General features: G+C 40.2%; 3 protein-coding genes across 5 annotated transcripts; 2 read left to right on the top strand and 1 right to left on the bottom strand.

Moving 5' to 3' along the window:
- Positions 1-7,695: 7,695 nt before the first annotated feature.
- LOC111870126 (charged multivesicular body protein 6-A) lies at positions 7,696-13,070 on the bottom strand. The gene is made up of 6 exons (XM_023862158.2): positions 12,845-13,070; positions 12,569-12,678; positions 11,429-11,552; positions 10,582-10,698; positions 9,110-9,266; positions 7,696-8,251 (listed from the first exon to the last, which is right to left on the bottom strand). Exons 1-6 carry the CDS (start codon positions 12,911-12,913, stop codon positions 8,199-8,201), a joined length of 630 nt encoding a protein of 209 aa, XP_023717926.1. The 5' UTR covers positions 12,914-13,070; the 3' UTR covers positions 7,696-8,198.
- A 271-nt stretch (positions 13,071-13,341) lies between these two features.
- On the top strand, positions 13,342-16,577 carry LOC111870114 (ankyrin repeat domain-containing protein 23). The gene is made up of 3 exons (XM_023862137.1): positions 13,342-13,398; positions 13,986-14,123; positions 16,098-16,577. Exons 1-3 carry the CDS (start codon positions 13,342-13,344, stop codon positions 16,575-16,577), a joined length of 675 nt encoding a protein of 224 aa, XP_023717905.1.
- LOC111870116 (phosphatidylinositol-glycan biosynthesis class X protein) lies at positions 13,771-21,973 on the top strand. 3 transcript variants are annotated; one of them, XM_023862139.2, is made up of 6 exons: positions 13,771-13,876; positions 13,986-14,123; positions 16,098-18,006; positions 18,148-18,286; positions 18,887-19,198; positions 20,019-21,973. In XM_023862139.2, the coding sequence occupies exons 3-6, from the start codon at positions 17,864-17,866 to the stop codon at positions 20,250-20,252; spliced, it is 828 nt and encodes a 275-aa protein (XP_023717907.1). In that variant the 5' UTR covers positions 13,771-13,876; positions 13,986-14,123; positions 16,098-17,863; the 3' UTR covers positions 20,253-21,973. The 3 variants fall into 3 exon arrangements, with proteins under 3 accessions (XP_023717907.1, XP_023717909.1, XP_023717908.1); XM_023862141.2 differs by having other exon boundaries at positions 20,053-20,170; XM_023862140.2 differs by having other exon boundaries at positions 13,862-13,953; positions 14,058-14,123.
- The last annotated feature ends 41 nt before the right edge of the window (positions 21,974-22,014 follow it).

Below are 22,014 nucleotides of genomic sequence, written 5' to 3'. Positions count from 1 at the left end.
AAGTGGCGGCTCCGGTCTAGAAACCCGAAATTAACGGCCGTGGGGTTTCGTTGCGTTGACCTCTTGAAACCCTCTATCCGCAAAAGTTGGCACTAACTTCGCCGACAAGCGGCGGTGGCTCGGTCGGTATAGTTTGCTTGCGACTACAGGCTACGGAGCGTTTTTCGTAAGGTTCTCACAGTAAACAGCGTTAACCGGTTGTTCTCTGTAGTGGACATCATGTGCCCACTTCACGTAAACAGAGGGGTAGAAGGGAGGACTGGGTTTCTATTAATAATACAAAACGTACGGTCCTTTACCCAGGTTTTAAGTGGGACATAATCACTGATGCTTGTCCCTAAACACTTCCAGTTCTGCATTTAAAACTCTGTACTCACCTTGAGGAGCGGATCCTTCTGTGTCTCCCGCGCGATGCGAACAGAAGTGGCCCATCAGTTTCCACACAACACCACATGTTATCACTGAACTGCACAACACTGCATCACAACTTACACAAACACGATCAATCACGACAAGATTACGGGAACAGGAGCAGCAGCTGTCTTATATTCAGGTGGTACGCGGTTCAAATCTCGGCAGGACCTGCAAGAGTGGCCGAGTGTATTTTTGTGGTTTTCCCAGTCCCTCCAAGCAAACTTTAAAATAGAATGTGCCTGTTTCCCCTCTCAGTTCAACACCCATGATTCGACTTGCCTAATCTTTTCAATTTATATACAGTCAAGCACCCCCACGTTGGTGTCTCCACCTTATCGTGGTGAGGGGGTTTGAGTATGACAAGGACCCTGAAAAACTGATGCAGAAAACAGCGTCATCAGCAGCGACTAGAAGCACAGAGCAAATGATGCTCGAGATGGTTCAAGTTCGTATAGCAACAGGCTTGACCAGAGTGGTTTGAACGGCTGTTGTACTGCGATGTGGAAAGCAAATGGAAAAACTACCACATTATCACTTTTCCTGGATAGTCTCTTTCAAAAAAAAAGGGATACCATGTATACGAAGATAGACGGGCGGATAGAAGTGACCAGAAGACGAGGAAGAAGGCGTAAGAAGATGCTGGATGACCTTGGGGACAGAAATGGATATTCTCATTTGAAGGAGAAAGCTCTAGATCGCATCAAGTGGAGGAACAGTTTTGGAAGAGACTGTGGACCTGTCGTCTGACAGATTACTGATGAATGAATGATGACTGAATAGTCAAGCTCCTCTACAAACCGGAGCGGAGATAGCATAGTCGGGATAGCGACTGGTTACGGGCTGGACGACCGAGGGGTCGGAGTTCGAGTCCCGCTGGGGGTAAGAATTGTCCAGCTCGGTTGTGGGGTTCACCCAACCTCCTATCCAATGGGTAGCGGGGGCTATTTCCTAGGGGGTAAAGCGGCCGGGGCGTGAAGCTGACCACTCACCTCCAACTAGTGCCGAGGTCAAGAAAATGTGGATCTATACATCCACTCCCCCATACGCCTTCATGGCGTAGTGCTTAATTAGTTAAGCACAAGGACAAATTTATCTCTACAAACCAGTGCGTGCAGGCAACCTCGTGTTTTAATTTCCCACCGAAGAAGCATGAAAATCATAAGCTTATAGAAAACACGATCTAATACCTTTCTAACGATGATGCACCGGCCTACGTCAGACCCACTGCTAGGCAACGACTCAGTACACACATTCCCGCGGGAGCCAACGCGCGCAACAATAGGACTTTTATTGCTGGGCAACGGATCAGTAAACACGCCAAAAAAACGGGACAATAGAAGATGGCGTTTTCCGTCAGGCCCGCCCCGAGAAGAATGAGAAGTTCCAAGGGAACAGTTTTCAGAAGTTGAGAGAGTTCAGTTGAAGAGTTCATATGTGTTGGTTGTTGTCGAGAATTGGGTCGAGTTCTGGAGATGGCAAGTCTAAGGTGACTGAGAAGAAATGGCAAGAAAGCGGTTAGGCTGTGAAAAGAAGACTTCATGTGTTATTTGAAGTTACAGTGATACTATGATAAATACGTTGCCAGGATACGACTAGTGAAGACTGAGAACCCTAGTGCGTGTTTAACGGTGAACTGTGAAGTGTGCAGAGCAGAGGTAGCGCTGGAATTTCCTGTAGCCCCAGTTGTGTAAATAAGATGTCAATAAATTCAATCATCCAATCCAAAACCCGTCTTATAAATCAAGCGCAAACCCCCCTACACGTGATAATATAAACACCCGGTATTCACTGTCAAATTAATCACACGTTATACTACTACAGATTTTCTTTGATTTTTTGCTTCCTTTTGGCCACTGAATTTATGCTGAGCATTACTAATTGCTCCTCTCCCAATTTTCCGAAGGTCAGTGGCGTGACTTGCTGAATGGCGAGAGAGGGAGAGAGACAATATTGAATTCTGGTGCCAGCCGCGGCGTCCCTCAGAAACATGACGGGACCCTTACCCTTGCATCCGAATGTCAGACAAATCATTTTGAACCGCGAGCATTAAACGTGAAATACACGTAGTTACGAGGCGTCAAGTTTTGAAAGTGTTCATTTTTATACCCCAAATGAACACGTTCTGATGTGCTAATAATACTTAGATTTATAAACTGCGCGAGACAGCCTACCGGCCCTTGTAAGAGCACTGCAGTTGTATGGGTTCTCGATTCTGAAAATATATCGAATGATTATTCATTAGTTAAAAACTCCGTGGAGTCTAGTTCGCAAGCGAACTATGCCGACCGAGCGACCGCCGCTTGTCGGCGAAGTTAGTGCCAACTTTTGAGGATAGAGGGCGTCGCGTGGTCAGCGCAACGGATCCCCACGGCCGTTAATCTCGGTTTTCTAGACGGGAGCTGCTATTTCCTTGAACTGACTCCTCAATTAACCTCACGAGGCTGAGTGGACCTAGTTCCAGACCCACTACTTCTCATAAAATGTGGTGGCGCCGGGAATCGAAACCGGACCACTGGATCTGTAACCAAGAACTCTGACCACTAGAGCACAGAAGCTGTGTCATCATTCTAACGTTAAACAGAAAGTACGTTATGAGTGTGGTATGTTACCGTCTCACAGCAAAATTAGTAGAAAGCGGTTACATTAAAATGTTACTGGTATGTCCGTGCAGACAAATAAGCACTACGAACATTGGACATATATTTTTATTGCTAGTGGGGTGGGACTAAGTCCCTTGTACTGTGGCCACTTCTGTCCTATCTGAGGGTGATTTTGGAGCAATTGGTGGAATGAAGATTGGCAGGGGAAACCGAAGTACTCGGAGAAAACCTGCCCCAGCGCCACTTTGTCCACCACAAATCCCACTTGACCAGACCCGGGATCGAACCCGGACCGCCGCGGTGGGAAGCCAGCGGCTAAATAACACGGGTTACCAAGAACACAAATGAAGAATCTGGGGTTATGAACAGTTCTGTCTTCTGAGTTATAACGCCACCTGCTTTGCCGCTGGTTACTTGCTCTGTTTACTCTCAGACCCTGAAGAAGCGCTGGCACTGTCAATTCACTTCAGCTTGGCTTACTAAGTTGCGTACTGCAATACGAGTCTCTCGCGTTAGCGTCAATTTTGTTGTGTGTGTGGGGTGGGGAGTTACGGACAGATAACGCTACGGAACTGAAATCAATGAGGGTACTTCTGTATGCCTCGCGCTGCACTTAACAGCTGTTGTTATGCAAACCATTAATAATGTACCAGTGGGTCGAAATTTGAGTAAAATGGGGGATGCGTGAAAGCGGTTATGAAACATACTGTAAGGTACCTTCCTCGTATTCATCTGTATGGTTTCTGAAAGCGACAAAACAAGCCCTGTTCTTGCTCGGTATTTGATCTCGAGCCCTACGTGCAATGAAGGAATGCCCTGGTGTAGTGGTCAACACTCGTGCTTCATATGCGTAAGGTTCCCATTCCAAAATGTGCCTGGATGTTTCCATTTGACCAAGAAAATGCTGACATATCCTTACCCTGCTATCATAATTCTTCAGCGCTATATAACCTATATACACAGCTCACAAACTGTGGTTAAATACAGAATTAAAATACGTCAATAAAGTATATAAAATTAATATGCGAATTCAGCCCCAGGTAGTGCAGAGGTCAAGAAAATGTGGATCTATACGTCCACTCCCTCATACGCTTTCATGAAATAGTGCTTAATTAGTTAGGCACAGGGACAACTTTTTTCCCCCCCTTGGCACTACAGCCCCAGTGGGCCTAGGCCTGCATCCTTGGGCGGGTGATCAGCTCGTCGCAAGGCCTCTACCTGTACACATATACAGAAAAACGTACACACACAAACTCTGAGTGGGATTCGAACCCACGATCCAGGTTTCCAAGCGAGCGAAGACAGTACATGCCTTAGACCGCTCGGCTACCGTAACCGGCAGGGACAACTTTACCCTACCTTACTTCGAGAAGTATCCATTTCATTTAATATGTACGCTCATTTTGACTATCGAGAACGGACTGGTGTTGCGGTTAAAGCTCAGATTTTTATTCCGACCGGGGTACACAATTTCATGACAGGTTTAACGCATCAATCTCATCCGTGGTAGTAAAAGTAAAGGCAAAGTTGTGCTTAATTACGCACCATGCCACGAATACGTACGAGGAAATTGAAAGTATTACTCCGCGCATTCTTATCTCTGCACTCGATGCAGGTGGGTGGTCAAATTCACGTCCCAGCCGCTTTATCCCCCTACTATCCATCGGATAGAGGCTGGGTGCACATGAGAACCGGTCTAGATACTGTGTTTGCCACAAAAATCTGTCCCTAACGAGAATCTAACTCCTACTCTCAGGCCATCAGCTCGTGACCTTGTCACTTTCAAATTAAGAAATAATGTACAAATCCTTACCTAACTGTCATTCGTAACATAACCCAGATATTATTCAACTCCTTGGTTACCTGGAATCATATATTACCTACTAGATACAAGTCAGATGCAAGTAAATTCACTGGGAAAAAACAATTTGTACACAGAATGCAACGAACATTGACTAGGGGGGAGAAATTGTGGTATCCCATATCCATGAATATATACATGATCTCAACAACTACTAACTTTGTTTACAAAACAATAATACCTTCATCAACTACTCATTACAAATTATCTGTCCAAATTTGTTTCCTACCACCATACACCGAAACAAAAGCAGCTGCATTACTCCTTCGACCCGATCACTAAACATAGCAATGATTATAGGTTAGCCGAACCGCGGACCGGATGGCTGAAGCGACTGGAAGGAGCGGGAAACGGATGACACTATTCACAGGACTGATAACAGTACTGACGTTATTTTCCCTCCGCAAAAGAAAGAATTTCTCTCCAGCTTTATTTCTTTTTGTATTATTTTATAATCTAAAAAGTGTCACTGATTAAATCACCTTACGTGCAACGTGTCTTTATACAGCTAATTCAAAACTTTCTCCATATCACACTACATGTGTAGTCCCATCTATGCGCCGATCACAGTGGCCGCGAGGTCTTAAGGCCGAGGGTACACCAAGGAAACTGGCAACCGCAACGCAACCGCAATTACCGGAAATTGTTATCAGCCTAGGTTGAACACATGTTACATGTGCTCAACTCAAGCTTATAACAATTCTCATAATTGAAGTGGCCAATTTCCTTGGTGTTCCCTCGGCCTAAGGCATGAACCGTCTTCGCCCGCTCAAACCCTGTGATCGTGGGTTCGAATCCCAGTCGAGGCATCGACATCTGTGTTTATTCTGCGTTTGTGTTGCTCTGCGTGTAGGTAACGGCCTTGCAACAGGCTGATCCCCTGTCCAAGGAGTCCTACCAACTGTGTATAGATTAAGAAATTGATAAAGCTACCAAGGTCCACAAGGGCTGTACAGCCATAGATACAGAAACAGACAGTCCCATCTATGCACTCGTGTATTCCATGGTGCTGTGCAGTCCTTGTGTTGTGCACCTTCAGTATGAGTGTTGATATTTGTTGAATAATAGTTGATGTGCGACAGGATGCTACAATATAAAATTGTCAGTTAAAATTAATCAGCATATTATTCTGACAGTAGGTTGGGGTGGTATGGACTGCATTCATTTGGCTCAGGATGGGGGTCAATGACAGGTTCTTATGAATAATGTAATGAACCTTCGGATTTCATGAAATGATGGGAAGTTCCCGAGTAACAGACTGGTAGCTTCTCAAGGACTCAGTTCCATGGAGTTATTCTGACAAAATGAGTGCCTTTCATAAAACAAATCAAATTTAATACTCAATGTGCTTATGCTATACAGTCCAGATATTGAAAGCATAAATACTTAAGGACCAAAGAGTACTCAAACAAGGATTTTGTCTTGCAAACTTTTCACTGTCTTCCTATTTTCTCCAGTTCTATCAGTTCCTAATGACAACATTGCACACCTATATAGGTTCTCCTGTATGACAAAGAACAGTAATTTTTCAGAATGTTAATCTCTTATGTGTTCTCCCAAGGCTTCTCTTTCCTGTAGGAAATACATATCTTGTTATTCTGAGAGAAATGGGATACACAATTATTACACCCATTTAGCTGGTAAGACAATACTGAAATGGCTCCTAAAGAAACAGAGTGATAGGGTGTGGACTGTATTGATTTCATTCAGGATTGAGACCAATAGCACACTTTTCTTTAATGTAGTAATATACCTTTGGGTTACACAGAATACTTTAAATTTATTTACTAGCTGAGCAGCTATTAAAATGTTTGGATTTTAGAAACCTTTATTCTGTTCCTAATGTTCAGTATTTTTTCTTAAGAAAAAAGCTTGATTATATTCAGTTGAAAATATGTTTTCCATTCACTGTGTTCTCATTTTTAATCCTCATAAAAATGTAAACTGAAACGGTAGGGAATAGGTAATCAGTCTTTGTCCATGAAGACAAAGATGTGACCAAGAGAAAATGACTGAGAACCCACTCTAAGTGATATATTTCACTATTTCTTGGACTTATTCTTGAAATCAAATTTTCTTGCATGAATACTGCATTTAATACAATTTATACATACATAACTTGGTCAATTTCATTCCATTCCCTGCAAGAAATTGTAACACAAAAATTATCACACACTTAAAATTTCTATTAATTAGGTTTCACATGCGGAGCTTGTCATGAGGCACATATGAAGACTACACACAAATTCAAGAATTTCTGGGATTAAGGATTCATTAACTGCCATAATTCAGTATTTCAATGATTCAACACTGTTTAGATGTCCAATTGCTCCACAAACTACAATTTGTGCGTGTGTTTGCACACGTGCCCAAACAAAAAAATAAAGGGTCAAGGGATATTAAACTCAGGAAAACAGGGCTGTCTCTCCCCCCTTTCAGTAATCTAGCAATTTTTCATTTACAGCAGCAGGAACACAGCTGCATGTCGACAATTTCATCAGAAGACTTCAGTTTCCTCTTCTTCCATGTTGCAGAAAACTGAAAATTTATGAAGATATCCTGGTAAATAAACTCCATTATTGCAGCTCAGAGAAAATTAAAGATGTTTGGACTGATAAGAAATATTATCTTGATGCAAAGCATGAGGCACAAATGTGAATCACTGCTTACATAAATTCTAAGCATGTTATCACCATCTTAATTTTTGTTTCATTTGTGTTTCACTGATAAAAGAAGCATAACTCTCTGGAACACCAAACATACCTGTGAACACCAAATACTGTAATGTTTTTGAGAAGTATGAGTTAATAAAGACACTACTTAGTGATTTCAAAATCATCTGCTTTATTATTGTTTTTAAATATTGAATAATGCCATCTTAGTGTGCCCATATTCTTGTACACTGGTACACCTGCTACTTCCAAAGGCCTTAAGAAATATAGAGCCTACAATGAATGGGATCTTCTTACACTCCCACTTCATAAATTTTGCTGTACAGTTTCATTTATCCGTAGCCATGCCAGTGTTTACATTTGGCAAGAATATGCACTTTTTTAATACAAATCAAATATTACAAAATTGTAACTTCAAACATCATCACTGCATTATGCACAACAGTAGAAGTTACAAACATAACAAACAACATGCCCAAAGTGCATTCACAAGGTACAGTACTTAGAAAAGGCTTTAAACAGCGTCACCGTCTATAAACGCACAGTCCCGACTTCAGCTGTGACAATACTGCACCTCAAAACCAGAACTCATACAAAGCATCATATGCAACAACCACATCACTTCAATCCGTGAAGCCCACTCATGATGTATCAAGCCACTTCAAGTGCAACCTTCTCTTTTCTGCGTCCCTCTCTTGCTTTCTCTGGAAATACCACCATAATAACATAAATACAGTGAAATATTTACATGAATTTAAAGACAGAAAAAATATAAAGATCAAAAGTAACTAGATATAATTGGCACATAGTAGTGTAGTTGGTTGAGGTACTATGCTACAACCCGGAAGGTCATGGGTTCAAATCCCAGTGAGGTCAACGGATTTTTCAATTGAGCTAATCCTTCCAGTCGCACTATGGCCCCGGGGTTGACTCGGCGTCTAACAGAAATGAGTACCAGGAATCTTCCTGGGGTGTTAAGGATGGCCAGCGCATAAGGCTGACAACCTCACCGCCATCTGTGAGCCGATGGTCTAGAAAATGTGGGAGCCTCGAAGTCCCACAACCCTATGGGCCTCCACTGCCTATTACACAGATATCTGAATGGCAAATAATTCACTGTCTAGAGTACTATCATCAGGAACGTGAGGCAGTGTAGTCCAGTAGCAGTTCAGCATTTCAGAGGAATGTACTGCCCCATCCTCACAGTTGAAGAGCAAGGAAGCTAGCAGAGCTTGTTTGCTGATTTCATCATTGGTTTACTCTTGAACTATGAAGATGGAAGTGACGCATTCCTCCAAAGCGTCAGTTGATATTCAATGGACTGCATGATGTTATATCACTGAAGACACAACTTTTCATAACCATCCCTGTGAGAAGCTCAAATCCTTCAGCAAGGAGCTATTTAGCTTATTCTTCAACCCTGAAGATGGAGGCACAGTCTACCAGGCTACAAGTTTCACAACCCAGAAGACAGTAATCTTATTCTGGATTTTGTGAACAATGCATAAAAATAAAAAGACAGCAAAAAGGCAGTCAGACCAGGACACAATTCTGCTGGCTACCTGGTTCAGAAGGCACATCTGGCAATGCTGGTTCAGCTGCAAGAGGTTCCTCCTCAGGAACGTCTGGCATCTCGGCTTGGATGATCCTCTCCAGTTCTCCTTCCACTGCCTCCTCATCATCAGGGGTGAGCACTCCAACCAACAGGTCATCAATTTCCTGCATAGGAAGAAACAGAGTTACAGCACCGTTCCTTCCTATTCTTCAGCACTACATGGAGGTGAGTGGTCAGCCTCATGTCCTCCCAACTGCAGTACCAAGGAAAGAGCGCTGGTACCCTTGTATAGGAGTATGAGTGGGCCTCAGAGCCACAAAGGCGAACCTGGATGGGGCGGTGAAGTGAGAAATATCTTCCTCTGTTGAAAACTGAACAAGGCTTCTCTGAATCCTAAAGCTTTTTATAATTGTACAGCTCATTGCTTAAAACTATTATTTTGAAGTTCACCCAACATCAAAGTTTCTAAAAAAATTACATTTCAGAATTTTCTTATACTTCTGTCTTCAGATGAAGATATCAACTCTGTTGGATTCCTTGGTAGAGTCACTCCATGCTATAGCTATAGAGAATAGCTATTCTCACCTGAAGATGGAAACAGAACCAATTTCTGAAACTTCTTGATTTTGGAAACTGTGATGAGAAAATCAAAAATAACAGCTTTAAGCAATGATTCTCTGGTCATTCAGCCTGCAGCCTATTCACTGTAACTTTTTATGATGCTGTTCTGTTGAAGAGAAAATGGTCGCTTCTATGATCATGATGCATATTGTTTGGATAGGAACTGTCATGTAAGGTGCAGTGATGATCCTTTAAAATCACTATAAGTGTCCGGGTCTCAAGTCGCTGGAACACACAATTGTAGGCATTTAAACTTCAGGTGTCCATAAGTCTTCGGTCATTGATTGATTCTTCAGCTGCATAGGTTACACAGCGCTGAATGGGATAACCGTGAATTACGAATGTGAAGGAAAGCAGTTGTGAAGTATTTCAGGGAACTGTTCAAAATTTGGCAGGAGTAAAATGATGACACACCCTAAATGCAATATGTTGTGTGTGACCGAGACTGGTAAACTGCAATTTCTGAACATGAGGTGAGACACCTGCCCCCTTCCTCAGATTTTTTGGAAAAGAAAAATAAAATTGAAAAAAGCAGAAATAAATCAAATATTAACACAAAAATCATGATCATTTCTAAATGCGGAGCCACAATTCTAGAGTAATACATAAAAATATTCTTGAAGAGTCTGAAAGTATCTATAAGCAAATGAGCATGGATAAAGTGACAAAAGTGTGAAGCTGATATTCACAATTTAGTGCTAAACTGTCAGCAGTTTTTATCAGTGTCACATATATACAAAGGGGCTACAGTACCATTCACGTTACTTTTAAAGATCTATACAAATTTGAAAATATTATTACTTTGACTGATATCCTGAACTTCTCTATAACAAATCACATGTGTGAAATTATACATACCCTCTGCTTCTCTATTCCTTCTCTTGTTTCTTCCAGAATCCTTTCCACTTCATCAACATTCAGAACTTCATGAATTTTCTTCAGAGCTTCATTGCCAACCTTCAGCCCATCTATAACCTCAAAAATAAATGTCATAATAAATACACTTCTTTATTAGTGGTTCATAATTGGGATTCATTTAAACTTCACTCCACATCAAGGCCACATTTAGAAGTGACTTGGAAATTCAAATCAGTTACCCATAGGCTAAAAAAAATAGGTAAAGCTATCCCTATAACAGGCCGTGGAGGCCCATAGGGCTGTGAGACATCGAGGCTCCCACATTATCTAGACAATCGGCTCACAGATGGCGGTGAGGTTGTTCCGCCTTACGCACTGGCCGCTCTTCACACTCAGGAAACTTCCTGGTACTCATTTCTGTTAGAGGATGAGCCGACCCAGGACCATAGTGCGGCTGGAAGGATTAGGTCAATTTATTAATCCAATAACCACATCGGGAATCGAACCCTCAACCTTCCTGCTTGTATCATAGTGCCTCAACCATATACTGTGTGCCCCAGTCACCTCCACATCACATACTAACATGTGGAAAGAAAAAATGGTTTTTCTTTAGACCAAACTTAGTTTCAAAGAAATATACAGAGATTAAACAACACACATGGCATTAACATAACAACTGATATGTACAACTCTCAAATAAAATGTATTTTTTTTTGTTGCCTGATATTTTTAAACATAACCTCCAACAAAACTTCAGGTATACCATTCAAGAAAGCAGTGCAGATAGTTCCTTGCATGCAACCTATGCACATCTGTTCAGCTTATTAAAATGGTGAAACCTCCTTACCTGCATCTCAATTCGGGAAAATTCTATGTCGTGTACAAGCCGCTCCAAGTTCTCCAGCTGACCATCAGTCTTTTGAAGAATTTGCTCTTGGTATCTCTTTTTCCTCAGCAGTAACTTCGCACGACTGATATAAACATAAGCAAAAACAAAATGCTGTGACACATCTTTACTATGTTAAAATTATTCTACAGAAAACTAATGAATATCACTGATAAAAACTTATTCATATATTCATGACATATTCAAATTTAATATTTAAAAAAAAAGTTATGTGTGTGCCTAAACATAATTCTGTGAAGGCACCCAGGAGCATGGAGGTAAGCTCTACATATTATTAACTTTGGCTTTACATAGCACGTTGTCAGCTTCACTCAAACCATCGTGAAAAAAAAAAAAACATCTATATGCATTTGTTAGACTGGACAGGCCCCAGCTGCACAGCACATAAGTGACCATTTTAATGACTGAGTTGTCCCATTAAAATTCCATAATCATGGCACATACTGAAGATATTTTAAGTATATCCAGACTGAAATATTACTAAGTAATAAATTTGGCTTCTATCTCTGTTTATCTCCACCAGAGGCCTGAAGTTGTGGAAGGCTATGAACAGGGAACCCTGTGCCTGGGGCTACAGCTGGGCCACCCTGTTCCTGGGGGATATAAATACTCATACAGGGACCTAATCCTCCAGGTTGGCAGTTGGAGAGAAGGCTGACAACCTTGCTCTGTAAAAAAAAATTAGTTTTGATATCAAAAGAAGTGAAAACTGTATCAAATCTGGCAGAATTTTTTAAGGAAGTCTATGGCTCAAAATGTGCTGTTCTGCCAAAGTGATGACGATGAGTTTTGTTCATCACTTTCATTTTCATATTTTGCCTTCTGCTACTCAAATTCTACCCATATGCACTTCACTCTGCTGCTTGCTACAAGTCATCCATGCAATGCACAGAATCTAGCCACCACATAAAAAATACTTGCTAAAAGTATGAAACAGATGAACACCAATACAAGATAATGTAAATACCAAGCAGAACCTTAATACTTTCAGGGATAATTCAAACATTTAAAATTATAGTAAAACTACGAGACATGGCATTTATAAATGTGCATCATATAAACATGTAAGTAAAAACTCACTCTTTCTTTCCATCTTGCAGTAGTTTCCGTGCAAGTTGTCTATCTTTTTCCAGAGTTTGTTCTATTCTCTTCTGATATTGCTTTATTTTATCTCTCTGTTGCTTGAGTTGCTAAAATTAAACATATGAACATACCATACTGTAAAGCAATTTACTTTTATAAAATACATTTATAATTAAAACTTACAAGCATTAAATAAAGACACAAATAAAATAATTCAAACCTAAGATGGTTCCCACATTACCAATGCTATTGCACAAAAATTACATATCTTACCAAAACAGCTCTGTCGTATTCTGTAACCCTACTCTGTGGCTTCTTACTTTTACCAAATAAGATCCCCATTTCAAATTGGACAGTTTATACTTATATGAAATTGTTTATGTCACAGAAGCTGTATTAAGTCGCACACTTCTTTGCTAAGCACAGTATAATTCACATGCACATCTTTACTACACCCAACCTGAACAGCTGATTGACAGTCAACATGTGAACCATGTGAACAGACTACTCACCTATAGAAGCGTTAACTGGAATGTTTGTGGGCAACGTAGCCCCATGACCAATGTGCTGCCACCTATACAATTTACCAGAAACAGAACGGCAATGTAGATGATGTAACCAATAGCTCAGTTGGTAAGGTTACCATATCTTCGACCTACAAAAGTACCTTGCGTCCCGCACCCTTTTTCAGTAGAAGCTATGTGGGTAATATTCAACGAATTAGAAACCCTGATATCTCTGAGAAATGTAGATTAAGGTTTGCCAGTAACATGAGTTCCTTCGAAGAACTGAATCAACAGCAATCCATATCTCCCTTACTGACAACGGTAAAACTGGTTAATAAGACTACGGACAGTTGACGCTGGTGGTACCAATAAATGTTGGATGATATGATAATTAATAATTATGGAGCAATTGGTGGAATGAGAAATGACAGGGGAAACCGAAGTAGCCTGATAAAAGCCGTCCCAGTGAAACTTTGCTCATCACAAATGCCTAACCCGACCTGGGACCGGACTGCGACTAACTGCCTGAGCTGTGACACGACAAGTCGTTGAGACGCATAAACCCACAGTTACATATATCTGCACATCTCAGTTTATATAATTTCTGGTACGTCTGTCTGCCGATTGAACTCTCTCTTGACCCTGTTATCACTCTATTAATCGTTTACAATTGTGATGCCCTTGCTCTGAAACCTCACGACTAGCTTCAGTGTTTCGAACAAAACTGGGAGGCTACCACGTCAAACCAAACTCTGAGTGCATTAGAGGGATACATAAAGACATAAATTACTTAATCGAGGTGTTGAATGCGTTACTAAAGTATTCTTTATGTAAACATGCGAAACTGTACGTGACGACACGTTACATGGGCACACAGTAATATCGTCTTAACATTTCTTGTCTTACAGATGGAATCTTTAACATATTTGGTACAAGAAACAGTGCCACCAGTTTATTTCTCAATCCACCTTCTGCTGCAGGTATTGGATGTCGTACTGCAGATCTTCTGCCTTCCATTCAAAGAAGAGAAAGTTGGCCTTGGAAAGGTGTGTATATATCAGTTATATCTCTGCAAATATGATTGTTATAGTAATATACTTGGCTAAAGATCCAGAGGTCCAGGTTCGATTCCCGGCGCTACCAGATTTTGTGAGAAGTAATGGTTCTGGAACGGGGTCCACTCAGCCTCGTGCGGATAATTCAGGACCTATTTCAAGGAAATAGCGGCTCCGGTCTAGAAAACCGAAATTAACGGTCGTGGGGATTCGTTGCTCTCACCACGCGACACCCTCTCCCTGCCAAAGTTGGCACTAACTTCGCCGACAAGCGGCGGTCGCTCAGTCAGTATAGTTCGCTTGCGGACTAAAACAACGGATTTTTTTTGTTGCTTGATATTACCATTAACTCTACTTATCAACACCTAATTTAAATGATTTGGTTGGGGGAGAACATACAGAGAAATTATTTATAAGCTACGAAATTGATTCGTCTAGAAGTAAATTAGGATAAAACTAAATATAGCCCATATGAACTTAACACGAAACCAGAGTCTGAAAGATAGAACTGAGAAATATAAGGAGATTTGGAGAAGTATAATTATTTTAAGAAATATTTTTTATTAATCCGGAGAATATTGTGATCGCGTCCATTTTTCGAAACATGCTATGAGGTTCCATAGGCTACTTACGGGCGTACAATAATTTTTCGACTTTTTGCAATAGCATATGTTGTATGTACCAGAATTTCGAGCGGAGAACACACACAAAAATTGAATTAAAAAGCCTTCGCGAAAGCGCTTGGAGCTTAGAAGAAATTAATCGGCCACTGAAGATATTTCGTCATCATCTACACGCCTCACGTAGTGTTGTTAGGGGAGTGAAATCTGGGACTTACAGTTTTGATGCACGTAACTTGGATAGGGGAAAGCACACACATATAAATATGTTCTAAGGATAAAAGATGAGTGAAAATGGTTCAAGATCGTGTCCAATAGCGGGCTTCTGGGTTAGCGATGTTTAACCTGTAGCTACTTCTACTGGTTATTCAGTTACTTAGTTAGCTAGATTTTTAATTAGTTGGTCAGCCTGTATGACAAGGGCATTAGCTATTACAACACAGATAAACTTGAAAGATGACGCTTATTATAAATTTAATCATAATTCCTGACTCGGTAGGGTGTGCAGTATTCAAATGACAGTCATCATGGTTAACAACTGAAAAACCGCGGTAGATGCATTCGGAGAATTCTGGATTTGGAATGGGGAGAAATGATGTCCAGCTCAACCCTGTTTAGGATGAGACTTAGGTTAATTTCTGTGTAATTAAACGCAAGTATCGTGTCTATAAGATTATAAAATTCCCACTTCCCATGTACGTCCGTTATAGTCTTGAAGAGATTAATAATAGTAACGTAATTGTTCTCATTCAGTTTAACGAGGAAGAGTAAAAAACTGACTGGAAGTCGTAAAGTACAGAGATAAATTTGTTGACCTAGGCACACATGGGAAGGTAATATTAAGCCAAATGAAGATTATAATCTTTTTTGATATAATGACGTGTATTACGGGTATCTTACTTACTTACTTACTTACTCATGGAGCTGATCCCTTCTTGAGGAGCCGCCAATTCTGCACCTACTCAAGAATTTTCCAGTATTTTATGGAACCCGAAGTTTCATCATCGTGTTCACAAGAACCCTCCACTGGTCCCCATCCTGAGCCAGATTTTTCAATCCATACTATCCCATCCTATCTCTCTAAGATCCATTCTAATATTGTCCACCCACGTACGGGTATCTGTCTACCAAACTAAATGTCGTCGCATTCCAGAGAGTTGTGATCTTCATATTCACAGCCATAAGAACTTTACATCTTGTGGGGACAGGGCAACGAATATTCGGGTTCCAAAGAGGAAGGAATTTCTTGCCCAGTTGAACGACTATTATCTTTCTAGGAAGGGTATTACTGTGCGAAGTTCGTCAATTACAGCAGAATTTAATATGACGCTTCTGTCCCACGCAGGAAATGACATTACGAGAAGCTGCTATGACAGGTGACCTCATTTCAGTCGAGCTCTTACTGAAGGCGGGCAAAGACCCATCAGAACGAGACAAGGAACACTACACGCCTCTACACTGGGCTGCTGCTAAGGGACATAAAAAAGTCGCAAAGAAACTTCTTGAAGTCGGTGCCGGTCTGGAAGTGAAAGGAGGACGGTTCCTGTTCACTCCATTACATATGGCAGCAGGAGAAGGTCATTTCGGCACAACTCAGTTACTCCTTGATGCAGGAGCCCAAGTAAACTCCTTTGATAAGTTCTATGACACCCCCATGCACTGGGCAGCTTGGTTCGGTCATTTGTCAGTGTTGCAGTTTCTTGTTGAAAGGGGCGGAAATTTCTCTGTCATGAACAGAGATGGTAGCACACCGCGGGATATGGCGTCACTTAGAGGAAACGTCAATATCGTTCAGTGGCTGGACGGAATGAAATTCGTTACGTAGGACGTGGTTTCTAAACCACGGTGTCGCGTCGTTTTAATTCAAATGCGTATTCTGCATATTTCACAGTTTTACTAGATGTGGTAATAATAGTGACATGCTTTTACATTTAAGTTTGCTTATAACTATTCGTATACATTTACAGTTCAAATATTCTGATTTACTACAATGTAGAATATGCTCAATAAGCTGGTCACCTTTTATCCTTGTAATACAAACTCCACTGTTGCTCGAAGAGTTGCCTAGCAACATAGGTCGTTAAGGTTTACAGCACGTACCTTTCATGCGTTTCCTTAGTGCCAGTCGACTGGTTTAAGGGATCCCTTTTCAGGAATAAATTTCGTAAATGAAGCAGTCCCCCGAAGAAATGAGCATATCAGCTAAAAGTGTTGATAAAGTATTTATTATGGCATAAACAGGAGATGGAGGAATTTCGATAGTTACGTCTTCAAAATAGTGTGTATGTTGCATCTGAGGTTATCACGGCGGGAAATATGCAGTGTATTTCTACGACGCGGCGCCGTGTAATCTGGGAGAAGTTTGACGACGTGTCGGGGGAATATAAGTATATTATCTTCATATCATTGAGCCTAATATTGGAAGCAGTACGTCTCTTCTTCTTCTGAAACATCTGTAAAATTCAACCACATTAAATGTCATGTCCAAAAGTTTGCTACTCTTCACAGTGTATTACTACTATAATAAAACAATAAAATATTAATGTTTTGCTTGAAAAAGTTTCAACTTTTTGCTAGGTAAAACACATTTTAATGAAATTGAATCTACTCGTCAAGATGGGTTGTAAAATACGCTGTACAATATTCTTCAAACAGTAGTTACAAATTTTTGTCGGGTAGAAAGTCCCACTGGCGATAAAGGTATGGATTGCAATGGTATGTGTCTAAAATGAGTCACCGAAGTCGGTCGCCTAGTCAGTTACTGAGTAATTTATAGGTGGCAGCACGCTCAATAATAGCCAACTAATTTTATACACCAAACTTGCTACGTTGCAAAATTCATGCATGTCGTTTTAATTATAATTTCGAAGAAGATGGATACCTTTATTCATACCCTTATTCGTAATTTCACTTCTCTCTTAGAGATTCATTTCATTTCAGAGAAATTTCTGCTATGGTTGGCTAGCATGTGCTAGAAAATCCATAGTATTGTTTGGATTTACAAGTGATTTCGTATAATAATTAAATAGTATTAAGTTACTAGTATGGGGTGACAAAATTCTTAATGTAAATAATATATCTATATGGATTTGTGTTGTGTCAGTGTACGAAATGGAAACAAAGAGAGCGTTGTCAACTAAGTGGGTATTTCTAATACAGTTAGCATTGCTTATTGTGTGTGCTGTGCAGTGTAGTGAAGTTTGTGAAATTCATGCAACAATAATTCGCCGTATTGAAAATGATGGTTTCCATAGGTAAGAACCCATAAATGTATCAGTAATTATTAATTACGTTCGTTTCTTATTATGTGCACTCTAGGTATATGATTTGTCAGTGACTTATGGACATACAGTAAAAGCATTGGCATTGTACTAAAATCATATTTACTGTTGTAGGGATATACATTCCTTGGTGGAAATAGTAACTGGCTCTTCCACCCCATGGGGAGATTGTATGGTGATATTAGAAGAAACCATGCCCAGTGGCCTCTATGTAAACCCTGACCAGCTGGCAGATATGCGAAGTTTCGGACACGTATGATCTTAGATTATGAGATTTTATATTAGTAGAGGGCCAACTTTTGCACAGTTTTTCGTGAACGGCCCATAAAACAAACTGAATAATTGGGTTTAGATCTGTCTGTGCACAAATGTGTAGAACATCAAAATTCTGAAATGACAGGAAAAAAAAAGCAGTAAAAAACAATACCACATTTTCATTTATTTTGATAAGGGAAGGGTAAGTAGATGAATTTGTGGTCAATATTTGTGATACTATGTTGAGCAGGAATGTCTGTAGCAGGGATTGTCAACAAGCCAGACATCTGTCTCCTCCCTTGCGTTTTGGAAAAAAAAAAAATCAAAAATGAAAAAGAAGAAAAAAGTATGAAATAGTAATACCAACAATTAAAATTATTTTTGAATTTGGTATTGTTTATATCACAATATAGAGCCTCACAGCTCTACAGCAATCCATAAAAACATTCTTAAACAGCTTGAACCTAAGTCTGTAAGCAAATTTTCTGGGTCCCCTGCCCCATGGAAAAGAAATAATCCTGGTAGTGCGTATGTGTAGGTAATCCATCCTCTCTGATAGTACTGAGATCAGTAACATTTCTCACATTTCTCATTACAGGTGCAGGCTTGTCCTGTTGGCATTGTTGACATAGAAGCATCCCAGAAAGATTCACTCCCTCATTCAGTGCATGTGTACTCCAGTCTAAATCACACTGAGAACCTTTTGTCTGCCTCACTAACATTGCCATTTCACATACGGTATCACAGCCCTATTCCACGTGGGGGCTATTCCACGGTGCAATTGGGAGCTCCGTCCCTACTGCTCCATTGCCAGAATGATTTGCAGTGTGTGCACGGGAAAAGGGTCCGTGCCCCATGTGGACCTTGCAGCCGAGAGCTGTGCCAATGGGTCAGTCTTCTATATAAGACAGTAAGTGTGAGTGAAATAACAGTCTTCATACATACAAATCAAAATCATCACATGAATATCAGTTTGGTCTCTTTTGGTCCACTGCTGCATGTTAACATTTTTCTCCACTGTTCTACCTTGCCATGTACTGGTACTTTGTTCAGACTGCCATATCTGACTTAGGCTGGCTAGTAACATGCTGTGACAAAAAGAAATTTCAGAATGTGTTCTGAGCACTTCCTGCTCACCAGAAGGAGCATGTACCTCATATCTTTTGTGGCCCTCAGACATATGTAGATCGTTTGCTGTTTATTTCATTACTGTGAAGTACTAGAAATCGCAAGTGTACTGCATAAATAAGATGGCTGAGGTGGCAGAAATACTGGGAATAAGCAAGGACTGTCCAACTTCATCATGTACTTCACATGCAGCCTTGCAGTTGGTTTTGTGTGGCCCATAAGAGTATCCTTCCATTCCCCAAAATATGTTTTAATGTTTTCCTTCTATTTAAAACTGGTCTTGAATCCTGTCAAAAGAAAATTTATAAAAAATACTTAGTGCTATTAATTATTCCAAGTATGTGTGGTTTTTCAGTTGATTTTACATGACATCAAAATTAGAAAAGTATAGAATTGGTGATGATTGTTATTGGCAAACCTGTAGGTGCCTGATTTTTAAGCACAGTGAGGCCAACATACATTTGTATCAGTACATCATAAAAGCAATCGTTATAATGTAGTCTGCAGGGCTACTTTGTTGTTTTTGCTGTATTTGTTTATTCTTAACTAATAAATCTAATTGATGCTGATACTGAAAGCCCTCCCTCACCTCCTGTTGACAGAACTCTCTAAGTATCAGCCTGCATGTTCCTGTAGGCAACTCATCGCATCACGCCCTCGTCATAATAGTGACTCTTCTTGTGACATGCGGAGGGTGCGTTTATATTCTGTCTGCAATTGCCGAAGCCTGGCCCCACGCTACCAACATGACAAGAAAAGGGTGTACCGAAGAACATTCTGAACTGCCGTCAACATTGTCTCATTGGCCTGATTCTTGTATTCCATCACATCACTGAAGCGACATGTCAAAGAGTTTGAAGACTGATGGCAAATGGCAGCTTTTCATAGCATTTATAGTCTTGTAAATTGTTGGTAGAATTGTGTTGTGTTCATAAGTAGCCAGAACGTTCTTGAACACAAGAAGCACTTTATAAACTCAGATCTCATCACTATATTACCAATCGTGAAGGTACATTAGAACTTCACATGTGTCAAGATCCAACCCCCACTTTACAGTTATGGAACATGTAGGACTACAATTAAAGTTGTTAGAATTGTATCGACCATTTACATTCCATACCTTATCTGTTAATAAAGTTCTCATAAATGGGTCTGTGAAGAGCACATAAAAGAAATGATGTTAATGAAGGATGCCAGATCTCAAAAAGAAGTATATTTATATATATTTTATAGGTATCAAGTGAAAAACGGTTAGTTCTAGGAAAAGAGTTTTCAGAATCTAAAATGGTTGTTTTATTAAACTCTTAATCTCTGCTACTGTTGTCTGCATTTTTTCTTTATCCACATAATAGTTATTTCAGGTGACGCTGTAGTATGTATTATACAATTTGTCAATTAACTAGAACAGAAATAGACATTGATAATATTGGTCGATTTTTTATATCTCTGAAGCAGTTCATGTTAAATTACAAGTTAAAATAAGGTTCAATAACGCCATCTTCTGGGATGTGGCACCATCTAGATCTTGTGTGAACTGATGATTCGAAGGGACATATCGTCTCCCTCTTTAGGATAGAAAAATCCATGAGTGAGGAACCAGCTTGAGCAGGTGGCCTCCAAAACATCAGTTCACACAGGATCTATGTGGCGCCACATCCCAGAAGACGGCATTCTTTGTAGTCACTTCTGTGAAAACCTCAGATCTTATAAAATAATGTTGACTTCCTATTTATGCTGCCACAAAGGTCGATATACTGATTCGTAAACTGGATGAGATCGACCTGATTTCTGGCTGGTGTCAGGAGAATTTTTCTCTCACCACATCCAGAAATGTTCTGGGCTTATACAGCCTCCTACCAAATTTAGACCATAGGATCTTTTCCTGTAGGAGGGGTCACCACAGTTTGAAACTGACCATTTGCTTTTATCTAGTCATTAGGAGATTTACGTCCATATTCTTCGTGAAATTGCGCTAAAGCACTGAAATAACAGTACAGTTTCTACATTGTAAATTTATAAACAGAAGTTACATGATTATTGGGCGCTCTAGATAAAGCTAGTATTAAAAATGTTTTCTGTAGCAAAAGTTGTTGTTGAGGAGTGCCTTGGTTTTCCATAAGTCTAACTTATTTCTTTCATATTGCAGCATTTAGATGAAGAACAGCCTTTTGATCAAACAGAGAAGAATAACACTTTGTAAAATTGAATTAATGTATATGGAAAAATAAATGTATGAACCCTTAAGAGATGTTATAATGTAGTATGAACTCAGCCCTCACATGTTAAGATTTGTAAATGCATGTTGTTTTATTACACTGAACCTGTGATGGTGATCTTGTGTAAGGGGAGCATGTTACTCTTAGTGTGCTGATTACATTGTGAGAGGCAGAGCCCCAACCAAGAACCAATAATGATAATGTATGGTCTGGTGCAGCCTGTTACACATCTGAGGTGTGGCATGGAGCATTGAAACTGTAAAAGTTAAGCATGTGCAGATGGAGTTACCTCTCCAGGTATGAAATTCATACCAAGGTCAAATGAAAACGTGAGTGTTATACACCTGATGATGGCCGTCTGAGGCCGAAACATGTAGTGTAG

This window comes from Cryptotermes secundus, unplaced genomic scaffold (assembly GCF_002891405.2).
Source record: "Cryptotermes secundus unplaced genomic scaffold, Csec_1.0 scaffold594, whole genome shotgun sequence".
Classification (NCBI taxonomy): Eukaryota; Metazoa; Arthropoda; class Insecta; order Blattodea; family Kalotermitidae; genus Cryptotermes; species Cryptotermes secundus.
This window is presented reverse-complemented; position numbering and strand designations above follow the sequence as displayed.

Bases quoted from the DNA above. Each gene is read 5' to 3' on its own strand.
- LOC111870126 (XM_023862158.2), bottom strand. From the start codon at position 12,913: ATGGGGATCTTATTTGGTAAAAGTAAGAAGCCACAGAGTAGGGTTACA. The intron at 10,699-11,428 runs GTAAGGAGGTTT...TTTATTTTTGAG, and splicing joins TTTCCCGAATTGAGATGCAG to GTTATAGATGGGCTGAAGGT. The intron at 8,252-9,109 runs GTAGCCAGCAGA...TGGTATTTCCAG, and splicing joins AGATGTGCCTTCTGAACCAG to AGAAAGCAAGAGAGGGACGC.
- LOC111870114 (XM_023862137.1), top strand. From the start codon at position 13,342: ATGAGTTCCTTCGAAGAACTGAATCAACAGCAATCCATATCTCCCTTA. The intron at 13,399-13,985 runs GTAAAACTGGTT...CTTGTCTTACAG, and splicing joins TATCTCCCTTACTGACAACG to ATGGAATCTTTAACATATTT. The intron at 14,124-16,097 runs GTGTGTATATAT...TGTCCCACGCAG, and splicing joins AGAAAGTTGGCCTTGGAAAG to GAAATGACATTACGAGAAGC.
- LOC111870116 (XM_023862139.2), top strand. From the start codon at position 17,864: ATGGAAACAAAGAGAGCGTTGTCAACTAAGTGGGTATTTCTAATACAG. The intron at 18,007-18,147 runs GTAAGAACCCAT...TTACTGTTGTAG, and splicing joins GAAAATGATGGTTTCCATAG to GGATATACATTCCTTGGTGG. The intron at 19,199-20,018 runs GTAAGTGTGAGT...TCCTGTTGACAG, and splicing joins TCAGTCTTCTATATAAGACA to AACTCTCTAAGTATCAGCCT.